At 41.5% G+C, this 17323-nt stretch overlaps 1 protein-coding gene across 1 annotated transcript in view; it reads left to right on the top strand.

The window, feature by feature from the left end:
* The first annotated feature begins 1019 nt into the window (after positions 1–1019).
* The window catches only part of UBE2N (ubiquitin conjugating enzyme E2 N), a 35432-nt gene continuing 19128 nt past the window's right edge, over positions 1020–17323 (top strand). The window contains exon 1 of the mRNA XM_072773071.1: positions 1020–1265. Within this exon, the coding sequence (XP_072629172.1) occupies positions 1236–1265 (30 nt within the window). The 5' untranslated portion in view covers positions 1020–1235. The remainder of the gene's footprint in view (positions 1266–17323) is intronic.

Here is a 17323-nt window from a genome sequence, read left to right as displayed (position 1 = left end):
CTAGGTCAGTTAGACTCTTATTCATCCTTGAGGGCAACTCTTCTCCCTTGGGAAAGCTTTCTCTGACTTTTCAATCAGTTAATGCCTCTCTGGGCTCACCTTGGAGCAAACTCTACTATAGCCCTTAACACACTGGGCTGTAATTAATTACGTCTCTCTTCTCCATTGGCCTGGAAGGCAGTCACGGTCGTCTCTGTAGTCTCACCGTCCAACGCAACACCTGGCACACCTTTACTCACCAACCAGTCTGAGCTGTGCTGGGAAAACACCGCGGTTAAGCAGTTAAGGGGTCCTTGTTTTGGCAGACCAGCCCCGGGGTCACAACCAGCTCCATTTTCTCCTGCATGATCTTAGAAAAAGTCAGTTGACGTTTCTGAGCCTCATTTGTGGAAACACCTTCTGTGAAGATGACGTAAAGTAACACCCGCGGAAAGCCTATCCCATAGCAACCAGCAGTCACCAGAACGCCTCAAAATGCTTCTCCAACAATCCCATTTTCGGGCAGGGCCCTGCGCTCCACGGGGGTCCTCTCAGGGATTACTCTGGGCTCGCGCCTCATGCCTCCGGCTAGCAGCTCTGCCTTCAGGAGCCGACTCCCTGTCCCCTCAACTCTCTCTCCAAACCCTTGCTTTCAGCCTTCTCGGGGCTGAAGGGGCCCGATTTACGTGCGATTCAAAATTCAAAACTCTCCGCCCGGGGAGACCCGCATTCTGGAGTCTGGCCTCTGAGTCTCGGTCTCCCGCCTGCCTCCGAGGGAGCCGCCCCCCGCCGCGGCCGCGCGCAACTGCAGAAACGCTGAAGGAGCGAGAGCGACGGCGGAGAATGAATGGGCTGCGTCCGCCGCGGGGCCTCTGTGACGTCGCCCCCGGCGCAGGCGTGGCCGCGGCTAAGAGGCCTGCGGGGCGCCGGCCGCGCGACCCCAGCGGGCTCGGCCACGGGCGCCGGAGCCCCGCGCCGCCTCGCGCCGCCTCCCCCAGGTCCCTGCCCCGCCGGGGCTCGTCACTTCCGCCACCCGCAGGCCGGGGCTGTGGGGCGGGGAGCGCGGGGGAGGGAGCCAGCTCTGAGGGAAGCCCGCCCGCGCACAGGCAGGGACTACATTTCCCGAGGGGCCTCGGCGGCGGCGGCGGCGGCGGGCGCGGCAACGTCCCCCGGAAGTGGAGCCCCGGACTTCCACTCGTGCGTGAGGCGAGCGGAGCGGGAGTCGAGAGCAGAGGCCGAACTCGGGATCTGACAAGATGGCCGGGCTGCCCCGCAGGATTATCAAGGTAACCGCCCAGGCCGACTCCCGGCTCTGCGCTCGGCCGCTCGGCGGCCCCGGGCGGCGCGGCTCCCCGCGTCCTCGGGCCTGCGGCCCGCGCTGGGAGGCCCGAGGCCAGCGCGGAGAGGGTCTGGCCGCGGCGGCGAGGGAAGCCAGGCGCTGGGGAGGGGGCTCCGGAGAGACTTCCGGCCGCGGCGGGGCAGCCGGGCGGCGGGGCCCGGGGGCTGCCCGGTGGCCGCGCCGCGGGCGGGGGAGGCCTGGCCCGCACCCTGGCGGAGGGTGGGGCCGCGGGGTTGCGGGGCCCTGGGCGCGGGCCGGCGCGGGCCTCCGCGGCCTCTCGGACCACCCGGGAGGAGGCCGCGGTCGCGCGCGAATCCCGGCGGGGCCCGGACTCTGGGCGGGAGTAGCGGCCCCACGCAGCCCCTCGGCCCTGGAGCCTCCTCCCGGGCCGGGCGGGAGCGCGGGGGTGCGGAAGCCCAGGGTTCAGAATGAATGAACCAGGGGAGTGCGGCCGGGCGGGGCCCTGTGCCCCGGGAGGCGGCTCCGGGAGGGCCGCGCGTCCTGCCGCCGGAGCCACATGTCGCCGCCGGCAGCCGGGGTCCGCGGACCTTGGGCTCGGCGCCCTGCTGCCCTCGCTTTCGTGATCACCTCTCTTTTAAATATGTTTCCGCTCGTTCTCTCCGTGAAGTGATGTTACTCTGGTTGGCAAACTCTTTTGAGAGCTGTTTGTCCTCAGAGGAAATAGTTTAGCACGACACTGGGGCGGGGGGGAGGGGCAGCGCAGGTCTGAGGGACTTGGTGAAATCCTTTGCCTCTCGATTTTACGCGCTTTTAACTGTTCTTCGGCTCTTTGTGAAGGCTGTACTTTTAACAAATACACGTGTAGAACTATAGGAAATTCGACGTACTGCTGTTGTAAATTCTTTACGTAATATCAGGTCCTCAGATGTGCGATATTTCTTGCAATACACCGAGACAAACCTTGAAATTTTTTGTCATTTTTAATTTTTTTAAAATTTTTATTTATTTATGATAGTCACACACAGAGAGAGAGAGAGAGAGAGAGAGAGAGAGACAGAGACATAGGCAGAGGGAGAAGCAGGCTCCATGCACCGGGAGCCCGACGTGGGATTCAATCCCGGGTCTCCAGGATCGCGCCCTGGGCCAAAGGCGGGCACCAAACCGCTGCGCCACCCAGGGATCCCTTTTTGTCATTTTTAATGAAGATTTTAGTTGGACCTTTGTGTTAATATGCGAGTTAAAGTGACTGAATTGCAGCATCATTTCCTTGATGTAACCTGGTGAACGTATTTTTAATCTGGCTTGTTGTAAAGTTTGGGGGTGGGGGGAGATGCATCCTAAGCCCAAGATCGTTTAACAGGTGATGTATTGTGTAGTGTGCTTCGTACAGTTACACTCAAATGTATCTGAAATGAGGGGACGTCTCTGACCTAGAGTTGCTTGCTCTGGAGAAATAAGACTTTTTATAAGGTAGAAATTCTTAGAAATTAGAGAAGCAGCATAGATTGTCATTGTGTGCTGCAGTCTAATGTGAAGTGTCATAGTGCACAGTTTGTTGTATTATGGGTTTGTCTCAGATTGTGTCCAAGGCGGTTTAATTGCTGTGTGTGTTGGATGGGCCTTACAATGTGGTTTTCTTCACAGGGCCCCAATCATGTTTATGGAGGCCCCAGTTGAAAATGAGGGATGGAGGATCTAGCTGCACACCAGCTGTCTTCAAATTTTTGTTTCTTGTGTTTAGGTTATCGACCACATAATACAAATTGATATTCGTAATAATTCCCCAAAATACATAGTGAACTAAAGACATTTTTTCCAGTTTTGATTCTGCGCGTAAAAATAAATTCTGTGAAACCTTGTTTAATAAAGTTACAGAAATGATTTATGGCAGTGAATTGAAGTCCTCATCATTCATTTGGCACACAATTTAGCTTACACTAGGCATTTTCGTTTTATTATTTTAACCAAGACGGTGATAATTCATAATATGGTCTTAACTTTACAGCCTCTTGTTGATAGCACCTCTTTAATAAAAGGTGACTTCATTTGGGTTTTATCTTGAAAAAGTTCGGTGGTTTTACTTTGATGCCTTTGGTAGCTTAGCTTAAAAGAACTGTATTTCCAATCCCTAGGAAAGAGTACAAGACTATAATGTGTTTTCTAGTGCCCTTCTTGTATTGTGTATGTTTTCCCAAAATCAGTGAAAAGACATTTTTTAAAAGATTTATTTATTTGAGAAAATGTATGCCACTCGAGCAAGGGGAGGGTCAGAGGGAGAGAATCTCAAACAATCTCCTTTCTGATCGTGGAGTCCCAGGCTGGGCTCCATCACACGACCCATGAGATCACGACCTGAGGATAAATAAACCAAGAGTCGGACGCGCAACTGACTGAATAACCTAGGCACTTGAAGATGGTTTTTAATCAGAATTTTTAAAAAGTTTGCCTCTTTTTTATCAATCACGGTATAGGGTTCCACGTGGAATGTGGTGGTGGTACAGGGTAGGTAGCTGTACTGTTCTGAATTGTAGGAGCACACCATCCTTCATTGGACAGCTATTAATAGGATGCTTTTTACCTCCAAATGGTCATTATTTACACTTGCAAAATTTTTTTTTTTTTTTTTTTTAAGTTAGCTTTACATCCGATGTGGGGCTTGAATCCACAACCCTGACATCAAGAGTCACATACTCCCAACTGAGCCAGCCGGGTGCCCCTCCATTTACAAAATTCTTAAACCATATGATAACTTCTGGATCTTGATCTTGTGAAGTAGACTACCTTTTATAGCCGAGAAACGTATTCTTTTTTTTTTTTTTAAATTTTTATTTATTTATGATAGTCACAGAGAGAGAGAGAGAGAGAGAGAGAGAGGCAGAGACACAGGCAGAGGGAGAAGCAGGCTCCATGCACCGGGAGCCCGATGTGGAATTCGATCCCGGGTCTCCAGGATCGCGCCCTGGGCCAAAGGCAGGCACCAAACCGCTGCGCCACCCAGGGATCCCCTAGAAACGTATTCAAATGACTTTCTTCGAGGCTTAAAAGTGGCAAGGGACGGAACCGGATCTTGACCCAGTGTTACTTCCCCTTGCTTCTATATGTTATGATGAAATGACATTATGTAAATATGCTTTGATAACTAAATATACAAATGTAAGATAATTTTTTTGAATTACTATTCACCTATTTACTGTCCCACTCAGATTCCCATACATAATCCACTAGCAAATTCTCTAAGGCATCACTTTTTTTTTAAGATTTTTATTTATTCATTTAAAAAATTATTTATTCATGAGAGATACACAGAGAGGCAGAGACACAGGCAGAGGGAGAAGCAGGCTTCCATGCAGGGAGCCTGATGTGGGATGCGGTCTCCAGGATCATGCCCTGGGTCGAAGGCCGCTGAGCCCCACCCCGGGTGCCCCTAGGGCACCACTTTTAAAAAGAAGTCCTTAATCAGCTACATTTATCCATCTCTGAAACCACTGTTCAGTTCATCATTTGTTGCCTAGCCTACTGTTAGCCTCATAAGCAGCAGCTAGTGCTACTTTTTAAAATACAGATGTGTCACTCCCCTTGGAGCTCTACAAAGGTTCTCCATCACACATAGAATAAAATCTTTGACTTTTTCTCCGGTTACAAGGCCTTCTTTGTATCTGCTTACCTCTAAGGTTATTTGCATGACTCTTCTTGAGTCACTCTACCGCAGCCACACTCTTGGTTTGTTCTACCCTGAACAATAAGAAGCTAAGTTTGTTCCAGTCACAGGGCTTTCCCTCTCTTTACTACATTGCTTGTTTTGGTATATGTTCAGTTCTTGGCTCACGTCACCCTTAAAAAAGTCTGCCTTAACTATCCCAAAACAGTTTTCCTCTCCCCCACCCATAAAATTCCTCTTTATTCCCACATTTCCTCTTCTCCTTAGAGCACTTATCACTCTTTGAAGTTCTATTATTTACTGTTATCTCTGCTCCTACTGAAGCTTCATGAAGGCAGAGATTCTTAGGTGACTTGGGCATTGCTCTAATACCTAGAGGATGTAGTAGGCACTGAAATACTGATTGAATGAATGTGCTTCAGTCTCTGGAAGAAAGTTTTAGGAGAGATATTTTATTTTTATTATTATTCATTTATTTATTCATGAGAGATAGAGAGAGAGGCAGAGGGAGAAGCAGACTCCATGCAGGAAGCCTGATGGTGGGACTCGATCCCCGGACCGTGGGATCACGCCCTGAGCCAAAGGCAGATGCTCAATTGCTGAGCCACCTAGGTGTCCCTAGGAGAGTTATTTTATTTTATTTTTTTATTTAAAAAAATTTTTGGAGTTATTTTATTTCATAATTTGTTGTTATTATATTCCATCTAAACCAATGTCTGAGCTGAATTAATCTCTGATTCATTAAAAATTCCAATTTTTTATTTTGTCTAATAGGAAATACATGGAGCATAGCATTTGAAAGGTTCTGACATGTACACAGAGAAAGTTAAGACTCTCTCATCTGTCCATCATTCCAGTTCCCTGCCCAGATGCCATCTTTTTAAAATTGTGTTTTCTTCCAGAAAGACCAGAGAGACTTAGTATGTATATGTTTGGCCTGTTCCCTTCCTCCTGGTACATATACGGTAATCTATCTCTCTCCCAACCAATATATCTTTGAGGGGACTCCTTTTTTAAAGGGATTCTTTGTGGAACCATGTGGTCAGACCATATTTTAACCAATTGCCTATTGCTGACTTTTAGATTGTCTCCAAAATTTTCTTTTCTTTTTTTTTTTTTTTTAATATTTCTGAAACTTTTATGTTTCTTTTTTTTTTTTTTTTAAACATTTTTTTATTTATTTATGATAGTCATACAGAGAGAGAGAGAGGCAGAGACACAACAGGCAGAGGGAGAAGCAGGCTCCATGCACCGGGAGCCCGACGTGGGATTCGATCTCGGGTCTCCAGGATTGCGCCCTGGGCCAAAGGCAGGCGCCAAACCGCTGCGCCACCCAGGGATCCCTCTCCAAAATTTTCTATACAAACAATGCTGTGATGAATAGTCCTATAGTTAGTGGTATTTTGAAGACGTGTGAGTTATACTGAATCTTGGCAGTTCTATGATTTACTAAAATTTTTAGAATTTGCTTTTTTCCTCTCTTCTGGGCCAGAGCTCTTTAAGGCTCTAAAAGTGACTGAGCAATTAAAGCTTAAAATCATACAGGTTAAAAAATAAGTAAAATAAGAGGTCCTCCCTAATGTGTTTGTCATAAAGAATTAGCGTTACTTTGGGAACAGATAAATGAGATCTATAGTTGTGACCTTAGTCAATAATTTATTTCAGATTTACAGTTTACATGTTACATTAACTGATGTTTTGTCTTTTCAATTTTTTTTTAAGATTTTATTTATTCATGAGAGAGACACAGAGAGAGAGAGAGAGGCAGAAAAACAGAGGAAGAAGCAGGCTCCATGCAGGGAGCCCGACGTGGGACTCGATCTCGGGTCTCCAGAATCAGGCCCTGGGCCGAAGGCGGCGCCAAACCGCTGAGCCACCTGGGCTGCCCGGAGTTGACATATTTGATTAAAACCTGGCAAACCAACCTGCTGATATTAGATTTTCACCAGGCTTTCCTAGAATTTACTCTTCTGTTTGGTGAGGTTTATTTCAGATTCTTAAACACTCTATATGGTCTGACTCGGAATTGAGACTTGATTCCTACATACTCTTTTATTTTAATAGTTTTGATTTTTAAAAATACAGATATCACTTTTTTCCTATCACTATTTAAAAGCCATTCATTTGGGATCCCTGGGTGGCGCAGTGGTTTAGCGCCTGCCTTTGGCCCAGGACGCGATCCTGGAGACCTGGGATCGAATCCCACGTCGGGCTCCTGGTGCATGGAGCCTGCTTCTCCCTCTGCCTATATGTCTCTGCCTCTCTCTCTCTCTCTCTCTGTGACTATCATAAATAAATAAAAATAAAAAAAAAAAATTTAAAAGCCATTCATTTGATTTCTGTCCTAGTACATAAGGTAGTTTTTAGTAAGAAAATGATGCAGATAGGGTTAGGGGTTAGGGTTATTTTATTTTAAAGCCTTGAAGGTCTGACTGGTAGTTTTTTTTTTCCCATTTAAAAAGGCATGAAAGTCTTAAATGATTAGGATAGACTTGTTATATGTAATTAAAACATACTAAGGAAACTGATAAACCCTTATAGTAAAAACTTGACCAGAAATAGTATGGTTCTTGGCTTTTTTGGTTGTCCCAATTTAAGAATTTTCTAAGGTACCCAAGTGGCTCAGTTAGTTAAGCATCCAAGTCTTGGTTTGGCTCAGGTCGTGATCCCAGGGTCCTGGGGTTGAGCCCTGCTTCCAGCTCCACACACAGTGGGGAGCCAGCTTGAGATTCTGTCCCTCTGCACATACACACCCCTCCCCCCGCCCCCCGCAGTCTCTCTATCGAATAAGTAAATCAGTCTTAAAAAAAAAAGAATTTTCTGACCATTCTAGGATAATAAACCGCATTTTTTTACATATGACTTCTGGGATTCAGGTTCTTGACAAGCTTATTTGTTGAATGCTCTTGGTCCCCATGGATTCTAAGTTGAGAATTCCTGGACTGCTTTTGGTAGTGATTAAATTTTCAGGCTCTAAGGATACTGTTTAATTTACTGCCTAATGTTTTGATTATGAAATGTGGGCATAATTGAAAGTAAATTAAAAATAGCAGTTGAATGTTAGTTTTTTTAAGCTTCTCTTTGTTAAGTACTTTGATTGGTCCTGGATGATCAAGTATCACAATAGAAATTGAGTTTTGTCAATTTACCAAACATTTCCTATCTACCATCCTAATTAATTATGGCATCAGAAATATTATGCATTTGCTTTGCAGAAGTACTTTTTTCATACTGTGACCACTTACAGCCATAGTGTTTTACACATTAGAGAATGCCCATTTTTTTCTTTTTCTGATGAGTATGTAGGTCAAAGTAGTTGGATGACTAGGATTCTGCTACAAGTTGATAACTTTGCTTTTTCCCCTAAACTCTATAGGATGGTTTGTGTGTAAATGGTTTTGAGAAGAAAATAAGTTGTGCTACAGAGTCAGGTAGTATGGATTGTGAACATACATTTAAATCTGTTACTGTGAGTTATAGATATTTATGCACTGTAGAAATAAATACCAGAAACAAGGGAATGAGGGTAGCATCTTCTAGGGGCTCTGGGCATTGCAAGTGTAGTAATCAGTTTGATGTAGGTGCCTAATTATTATATAATTTTACTTTATAAAAACAACATAGATCTGAAAGGCATAATATATGTAGTAATTTTAAATCAGGAAAAACTCGTTTTTTTGTATGAAAGATGTATTGGACTGGTATTTAATCATTCAGTTGAAATTTTCTTTGCAAGTATATATGAAAGACATCAGCATTGATATATAAAGAGATGAAATAATAGGGCATCAGTTAACTTCACCTGAAATCTTAGCAACTTCTAAAAATGCCTCGTAAGTGGGATGTTTTTGTTTTTGAAATGTTAGTTATCTTTAATTTGTGAATTAGATAATATGTAGAATCCCATAGTTTGAGAACTGGCCCTAGCATCTCTGGTGGCAAAAACCACTATTGTGTGATTGGAAGAGCTGGATGAGTGATAAAGAGCCCGCAGTGAATCAACAGAAAGACTTCTTTATTATCCATTCTTTGAAGAGCTATATCACACTTTTTGGGGTATTGTATATTTTTAAAATTCTGGTTGTAGCCATTCTAAAATCCCCTAAGGATACTTAGAAATCAAAATTTTTATTATTCTGATTTGGCCTATAATTCAGATGTTTCTAAATGATTAGGATGCAGTTATAATTTAAAGTGCTTGTATTTTATTTATTGATAAGTAATCTTTATGCCCAATGTGGGTCTCGAACTCATGAACCTGAGATCAAAAGTCATGTGCTCTACCAGACTGGTGCCCCCAAAGTGCTTTTAGACCTTGGTTTCAGAATCTGATGTTGACATATTTTGCTTTTTGACTAATCTGTTCAGATTTTCAAACTCCTTTGATTTTCATTATGCCTCGATCAGTAATTTGGTCAGTTTTGGGCAAATCTGTTTTTATTTTCAAAGTCTTTACAGTCTAGTGATGGCATTGTCAGGAAAATACTAGAAAGAGGCATAACAGATGTTATCTTTGTGTCTTGAGACTATGGGTGCCTTTATTTCTTTACAACTTTAGATTTTTAAAATAATTTATGCTAAGGAAAATGTTATTCCCATAAGGTTTCTGTGTTCTTATGACCCTTAAGGACAATTGGGATTACCACCCCCTTCTCCTCTTACTATAGAGCAGGGACAAAAGTGACTTTACTAGTAAGAGCCCAAGGCCAAATTTCATACTACTATGAAATTGCGATTTCCCTGCCTTTTTATTACCCCTTCTTTTTTAAATCTATTCTTAAGACATGTTTCAATTCAGTTACGTGGACATTTGCTCGATGCATAATATGTATTTAGGACTAAGCCAGGTGAACAAGAAAGACATATCCATATGTAATGGAAAATTCAATCATGAAACAAGAAATTAAAGTGAGGTGTATTATGAGAGAAGATACACATGAGATTTACTGTGTTCTGAGGATGAAGGAAAGTAAGGATGAGGGAATGATTTTAAAGTTGAAGGAGGGAAAATGAGTTTTGGGTAGATAGAATAGCAGATAGGAAAGCTGGAAGGAGAAAAAGAGAGAGACAAAGAGTGCACAAAAGTAAAGCATATTTCAGGAATCCAGTATGTGTGTGATGGGTAGTGTCTTACATGATTATTAAGGTCCCATCAAGAAGTATTACTAAGTTTGGAGAGTTGGAATCAAAAACTGTTGGGCAAAGAAAGCATTGTTGAATTTTGAGTTGTTAAATTCAGACTTAGTGTATTAATCATTCACCAGTGCAGTGTGACAACTGTTCCTAAAGTGAGATGAATCATACAGTTTTTATTATGTAAGGAAGACATCTCTTATTGAGCATTTACTATGTGGTAGGCAGTGTTCTAAGCATGTTACATACATTCTTATTTAATTCTAACAGCAACTCTATGCTCTGGATATTAGTATTAGCCTTGCATTACAGATACGGAAACCTGCACAGAGGGTTAAGTGGTTGGTGGAGCTGTGAGATGAGTGAACCTAGGAGTTCATGTGGGATGGAATGTGCCAGAGCTTATCTGCTGGTAGATAATAACTGTCAGCGTTTGTAATTTTATGTTTTATCATTTGGACAAATTGACGTGGAAAGACATGTTCATCACAGAATCTAAGTGCTTAGCTTTCTTGGTTTTCATCAGAAGTCTTCTTATTGTAGTTTAATTAGAGACTTTTGCACAAGTGAGTCTCCATTTAGTAATAGTTTCATTTAAGATGGAATAACTTTGATCTGGAGTAGTATATTCCTTTTTTTTTAAAGATTTTATTTATTCATGAGAGACACAGAGAGGCAGAGACATAGGCAGAGGGAGAAGCAGGTTTCCTGCAGGGAGCCCGGTGTGGGACTCTATCCCAGGGTCCTGGGGATCACGCCCTGAGTGGGAGCCAGAATCTCAATTGCTGAAGCCATCCAGGTGTCCCTGGAGTGGTATATTCCCTCCTGGATCCTTTGATTTGGGGAAGTTTGGCGTTCAGGTGAGAAGAAACTAAGGAGCAGCTATTCCTTTCTTTCCTGCTGTTTCTTACCAGCAAAATATGTTTGAGGTATCGCTGCATCAGAGTATAATCTCTCTAATGTTAATTTATTTTTATTTATTTTTATTTTTTTATTTATTTATGATACAGAGAGAGAGAGAGAGAGAGAGAGGCAGAGACACAGACAGGCAGAGGGAGAAGCAGGCTCCATGCACCGGGAGCCCGACGTGGGATTCGATCCCAGGGCTCCAGGATCTAGCCCTGCCCCAAAGGCAGAGGCTCAACCACTGAGCCACCCAGGTGTCCCTATAATCTGAGTGCTTAGTTCATGTTTGTGCGACAGAATTATCTGGGGTATTCATATACATTTGACATACAGCAGCCCAGGTTTTTTAAAATTATATTTTAAGATCTCCAGATGATTTTTATGTGCATCTTGCAGAAACAATGGCCTTGTATGCTCAGCTTCAATGCAAAGATGGTTAGAATGTGGGAGACACAAGTAAAATCACATAGCCGTAACCTTCTCATATGTAGAAAGCAAAGATGTCGATGGGAATACCAACACCTGACAGTCCATGGTGGGGAAACCATCAAGATTGTTTTAAGGTAGATTTTTAGAGGGGTGACTTTGGAGCTGAATTTTGAAGGCTAAGTAGAAAAGTGAGGTGGGGGGTAAAATGTCATTCCAGGTTAGACACATCAAACTCCAGGAAGAGATAAGTGAGCAGTGCCATAGCTGTAACATGAATCAGCACTTCTTTGCTTGGACCACAGACCCTTTAAATGCAGTCTTAATTTGAAAAACTTTTCTTCTTCAGAAGTGTAGTTTATGAATGTGTCTTCATTATAAAAATTCAGTAAATATACCAAGTGTGTTATACGCTATAATCAAGTAATGTGGATGATTTTTTCCCCTTCATTTTCTTTTCTTTTTTTTTTTTTTTTTTTTAAGATTTTATTTATTTATGAGACAGAGAAGCAGAGACACAGGCAGAGAAGGCAGCAGGCTCCAGGCAGGGAGCCTGATGTGGGACTCGATCTCGGGACCCCAGATCACACCCTGAGCCAAAGGCAGATGCTCAACCAATGAGCCACCCAGGTGTCCCCCCCTTCACTTTCTTTTGCTATTTCTGTCTTCAATTCATAGATAAAATAGCTAAAATCTTAACTGAATATGAAGTAAAACATAAATCCTTCATTTATTTTTTTTTAAATATAACTCATATACCACAAAATTAATCCATTTAAAAAGTACAATTCAGTGGTTTTGATTATTCACAAAGTTGTATAACCATTACCACTAATTTCAGAACATTTTCATCACCCCGAAAAGAAACTATGCCATTAGCACTGCTGTACCCCCCAAGTTCCTCAACCCCTGAGAACTGCTTAACTTTCTGGTTTTGTCTATTTTGGACTTTTCATATAAATGGAATCATATAATACAGGGCTTTTTGTATCTGGCTTCTTTCAATTAGCATGTCTTCCAAGGTTCACATTATAGCATGTATTAATACTTTATTCCCTTTTAAAGTTTTTAGCTGAAGTTTTCTGAGTAAGTAACTTAAGAAATGACAATGGTGAATGAAACAAAGCTGTAGTTTTATTAGATAATCTATCAGTTATTCAAAATTAAGTCACATTTGAAACCTGCATTGCTTTAGAACATTTAAGAAATATTCTTAAGCCTTGTGAGCCATTATTTTTTAAAAAATTTGTGGTAGTAAATCTTTATCTTTGAAGATTAGGCTTGATTGCTGGACACTGAGAAAATTAAGCAAATGCTGATGAATAATGGTTTAAGGATCTGCACTAACTTTTATTCTTATCACAAGGACTAAGAAACTTTGTGGCCTTGGCCAAATCATTTACTTTCCCTGGTCCTCAATTATTTCAATTTTCTATGTTAAAAATATATTTTTTAAGAGTTTATTTATTTGAGGGAGAGAGCACAGGCAGGGGGAGCAGCAGGCAGAAGGAGAAGCAGGTTCCCTGCCAAGCAGGGAGCTCAGTGTAGGGCTTGATCCCAGGACCATGGCATCAAGACCCGAGCGAAAACAGGTGCTTAACTGACTGAGCCATCCAGGTGCCCCTCTAATTCCTATTTTAAAACTTAATTATATGATTCCTTTGGGCAAAATTTAAAACAGTGAGGAAAAGCCAGGATCGATGTAATCCCAGAACTTTCTCTTTTGGCGTTTAAACTGGCCCTTATGCAACAACCCCCTGACCTCCCCCCACCAAAGCACAAACGCTGAGTAGTTAGCAGTATTCTGAAATAAATGTATAGTTTTCCATTATAACTAATATGCAGACCTGTATCCTATCAGCTTTGATAGTTTTAAAGCTATTACATGTTTATGTTCTCCTGGGGTTCTGACCTTGGACCTTTTCATTATATATTCTGAAGATTTATTTACTTACCTGGCTTCAGTCCACATTGATCAGTGATTTCCAAACTCTAGTGCTGAATTTCAGATCTCCAAATGCCTACTTTTTATCTCCACTTAGATATCTTGCAGATATTTTTAAAATCAACCTTTTTTTTTTCCATGGGATGTATTCATTTTGCCGTCTCCTCTCATGTGTGTCAGCACTTTTAGTATTTCTTCTTTTTATTATATCAACATTAACCCAGTTGCCTGAGACTTACTCCTCCTTTTCCCTCCCCTTGCTTCTCTACCACATTCAGTTTGCTAGTAAGTGCCCCCCCCCCGTTGATTCCAGTTGTCTTTGTATGTGGGCCCTTATTCATCCTCTCCTGATTGTTTTTGCAGTAATCTCAGAACTCATCTCTCTGTCTTCACTTGTTGCCCACCCATCTCCTTCTGTTTTCCATGCCATCACATTATTAAACATTGATATGATCACACGGCTTTCCATTGTATATAGGGTAAAGTTCGAACTTTTATTTATTTTTATTTATTTATTTTTTTCAAACTTTTTTTTAAAGATTTTATTTGTTTATTCATTCATGAGAGACACAGAGGCAGAGACATAGGCAGAGGGAGGAGAAGCAGGCTCCCATGCAAGAGCCCGATGTGGGACTCGATCCCAGAACTCTGGGATCACGTCCTGAGCCGATGGCAGACGCTCAACCACTGAGCCACCCAGGCGTCCCTAAAGCTCAAACTTTTTAACTTGGCTTATAAGCTGGCCTTTTTATTGGCATCTTCTTCCTGTCTCCCCTTGTTTATATTACTTCTGATAGGGATACTGCTTACTAGCCAAAATGGTGTATTTTCCAACTTCTGATTTATGCCATGTTTGCAGGGAAGCATCCCTCATCAAATGTGACTGCCCAGCGTTCTGTATTGGTTGGGTTTGTTTCCTTTACTCTCCTGGGAAAACCTTGAGCGTTAATACTGTTTTACGTTCTTAATAACAAGTAGGTTGTGGGGCAGCCTGAGTGGCTCGGCGGTTTGGCGCCACCTTCGGCCCAGGGCATGATCCTAGAGACCCTGGATCGAATCCCACATCGGGCTCCCTACATGGGGCCTGCTTCTCCCTCTGCCTGTGTCTCTGTTGAATAAATAAATAAAATAAAAAAAAAACCAAGTAGGTTGTGGCTTAAAATTAGAAATACTGTATTGTTATTTTTACAGGTTCTGTGAAAAGAAAATCAGGGATAAAATTTAGGTCATTTGCTTTATTTTCTGGGATCTTGTTAAGGCACTCTGGGAAACAAATGTTGGTTCTATTGTTGAGTCATTAATTATAGTGAAAAAGAAGCTTAAATTTTTTTTTGACAAATACAAACATATATTTAGGGTGTACAACATGATATTTTGATATGTGTATGCCTTTTGAAATGATTACCACAAACTTGTATCTGTTACTTCCCTTTTTCTTTTTTGTTGCAATGCATTATTAACTGTCAACATGTGATACATTAGGTCTACAGCACTTATTTTATAACTGAAAGATTTTACTTTTTGATGAGCATCGTCCCTTTACCTCCACCTTTCAACCCCTATGGTAACCACTGTTTTTTGTTTGTTTTTAAGGATTCCACACATAAGTGAGATCATCATGCATATTTGTCTGTGTTTGGCTTATTTAGCAAAATTTCCTTGTCGCAAATGGAAGGATTTCCTTATTTTTTAAAGCTGATTTCCTTATTTTTTAATTTGCTCTTTGTAACCATTGGAAAAAAAATAACATATTTGGCACTGCCTGGGTCAAAGTTTTGAGCACCATATATACTTTTTAAAAAGTCTATAGACCCTTGCTCTGATGGTTCACACACATAAATACTAGCTTTTATTATTTTCTACTGCTTCATTGATAATGGATTAGCCATGACAAGGCCGTAAAACAAAGGTGTTGGAAAATTCAGTTGCTGCCCCCCATCATGGTAGGGATTACTTTAGCAGATTTTCCTGTAGTAGGATGCAGCTGGGCTTGACAACCAAGAACCCAGTCCTAGTTGGTGAGCAGGCTTTTGTTCCCTATGCCCTACAGGTGTGTATTAAAAAAAATCAGCTATTTAGGCCTGCCGTCAATGAAAAAATGAAGGTAAAATTAGGATATATTCCCATTTACGAGTAATCAAGTTATAGCAGGTTTAATATTCTTTACTCCAAAGTGCTCCTTTATTTCTTGAGTTGAATCATCAAGCCAATTTTGGTTATGATTTATGATGTTAATTTATTAAACATTACAAGTATTAGTATGTTTAATATCTCCTTTGTTCTTTATGCTCGTTATAGATCGTTCCCTCTGTTGTTTATGGCAGACTGAAAAAAATACTTAATTCTTTCTGATTGGTATATATCAGCCACTTCATTTTGCCATTAGCTGGCATATGTAGTCAGAAAATGATTTAATTTAAATATTTTGTTTTAGTAAAAAGAAAGCAAATGTATGGCTGGAGCAGGAGCCGGAGGGAGAGGGTAGAAACACAATAACATTTAAGAAAAAGGAAGAAAGAAGGTTGTATTTTTTAAGACTCCAAACAAGCTGCATTCCAAGTCCAAAGATTCACTTTAAAATTATAAAACTGTGGGCATCTGGGTGGTGCAGTCTGTTAAGTGTCTGACTCTTGGTTTCAGCTCAGGTCATGATTTCGGGGTCATGAGATTGAGCCCCGCATTGTTTCTGTGCTGAGTGGTCAAAGTTTTTCTATTCCTCCCTCTGCCCCTCCATGCCTCTCTCGTTAATAACAAAATCTTTTTAAAAAATAAAAAAATTATAAAATTGTGGATGTTTCATACTGTTCTCTTTTATATCATAAAGCCATAGCTTCTTTTGGAAAACAAATATCTTGAAAAAGTGTGATTGATTGCAAAGTACAGAAATGTTGCCCAATTCCTTCAATATTAAGAGTCTTGTTCTTATCACTATTGAAAAAGCTTTATGATGGAAGTGAGAGAGATGGGGAAGGGATATTTATATCCTCTGGCAAGGAGATTGCAGGGATTGTCCCTTTCCTTAATCTTGTTTTCTGTAGGTTACCTTTTTCTTTAGATTCATTTGACTCCCATATATGTGAAAGTGTTGCCTCAAAGTATTATGTAAGCTGTGTGCAAAATTGCTGTACCCTAAGTCTTCTGTCAGGAGTACTGGAGAAGTGTGGTTGGGGAGAATTTGGTTGTTTGGCAGTTGGAAGTCTCAGAAATCTTTCCAGATTTTGAAATTCTGTTTGGGTCATTCACACTTGGGTCTGGCTTACTTTGAGTATATTATCAGATGGTTCTCTGGAGAGCATCTAGCTGTAGTCTGCTACTTTGAAAAGTGAAGAAGGGTAGATCTTGGTATATTGGTCCTAATGTCTATGAAACTTAATATTGATATCGGTAAAACCACTTTTTTAAAAAATTGAAGTATATTTGACAAATAGTATAACAGTAGTCTCAGGTGTCACAGCATAGTTGAATTGGTCAAGTTTATACCTTATGCTGTGCTCACAAGTGTAGCTAGAGCTAGCATCTGTAACCAGGCATTGCTATTTATATAGTACCATTGACTATATTCTATGCTGTACCTTTATTCCCATGACTTATGTAAGTGGAGGCCTGTATCCCTCATTCCTCTTCACCCATTTTGCTCATCCCTTCTGGCAACCAGCAGTTTATTCTCTGTATTATCTGTCTGTTTCTGCTTTTTGTTTTTGTTTTTGTTTTTGTTTTAATTTCACATGAATGAAATTATATGGTATTTGTTTTTCTCAGTCTGACTTACTTTAATTAACATTATACCCTCTAGGTCCACCCATGTTGTCTCAGATGGCAAGATCTCATCCTTTTTTTTGTAGCTGAGTAATATTCCATGACATATACACACAAACACACACTGCATCTTCTTTGTCCATTCATCTATTGATGGATACTTGGGTTGCTTTCATATCTTGGCTGTTGTATAAATGCTGCAGTAAACATAGGGATGCAT

This window comes from Canis lupus, chromosome 13 (assembly GCF_048164855.1).
Source record: "Canis lupus baileyi chromosome 13, mCanLup2.hap1, whole genome shotgun sequence".
NCBI lineage: Eukaryota > Metazoa > Chordata > Mammalia > Carnivora > Canidae > Canis > Canis lupus.
The sequence above is the reverse complement of the archived record's forward strand: the minus strand, read 5'-3'. Positions and strand labels throughout refer to the sequence as shown.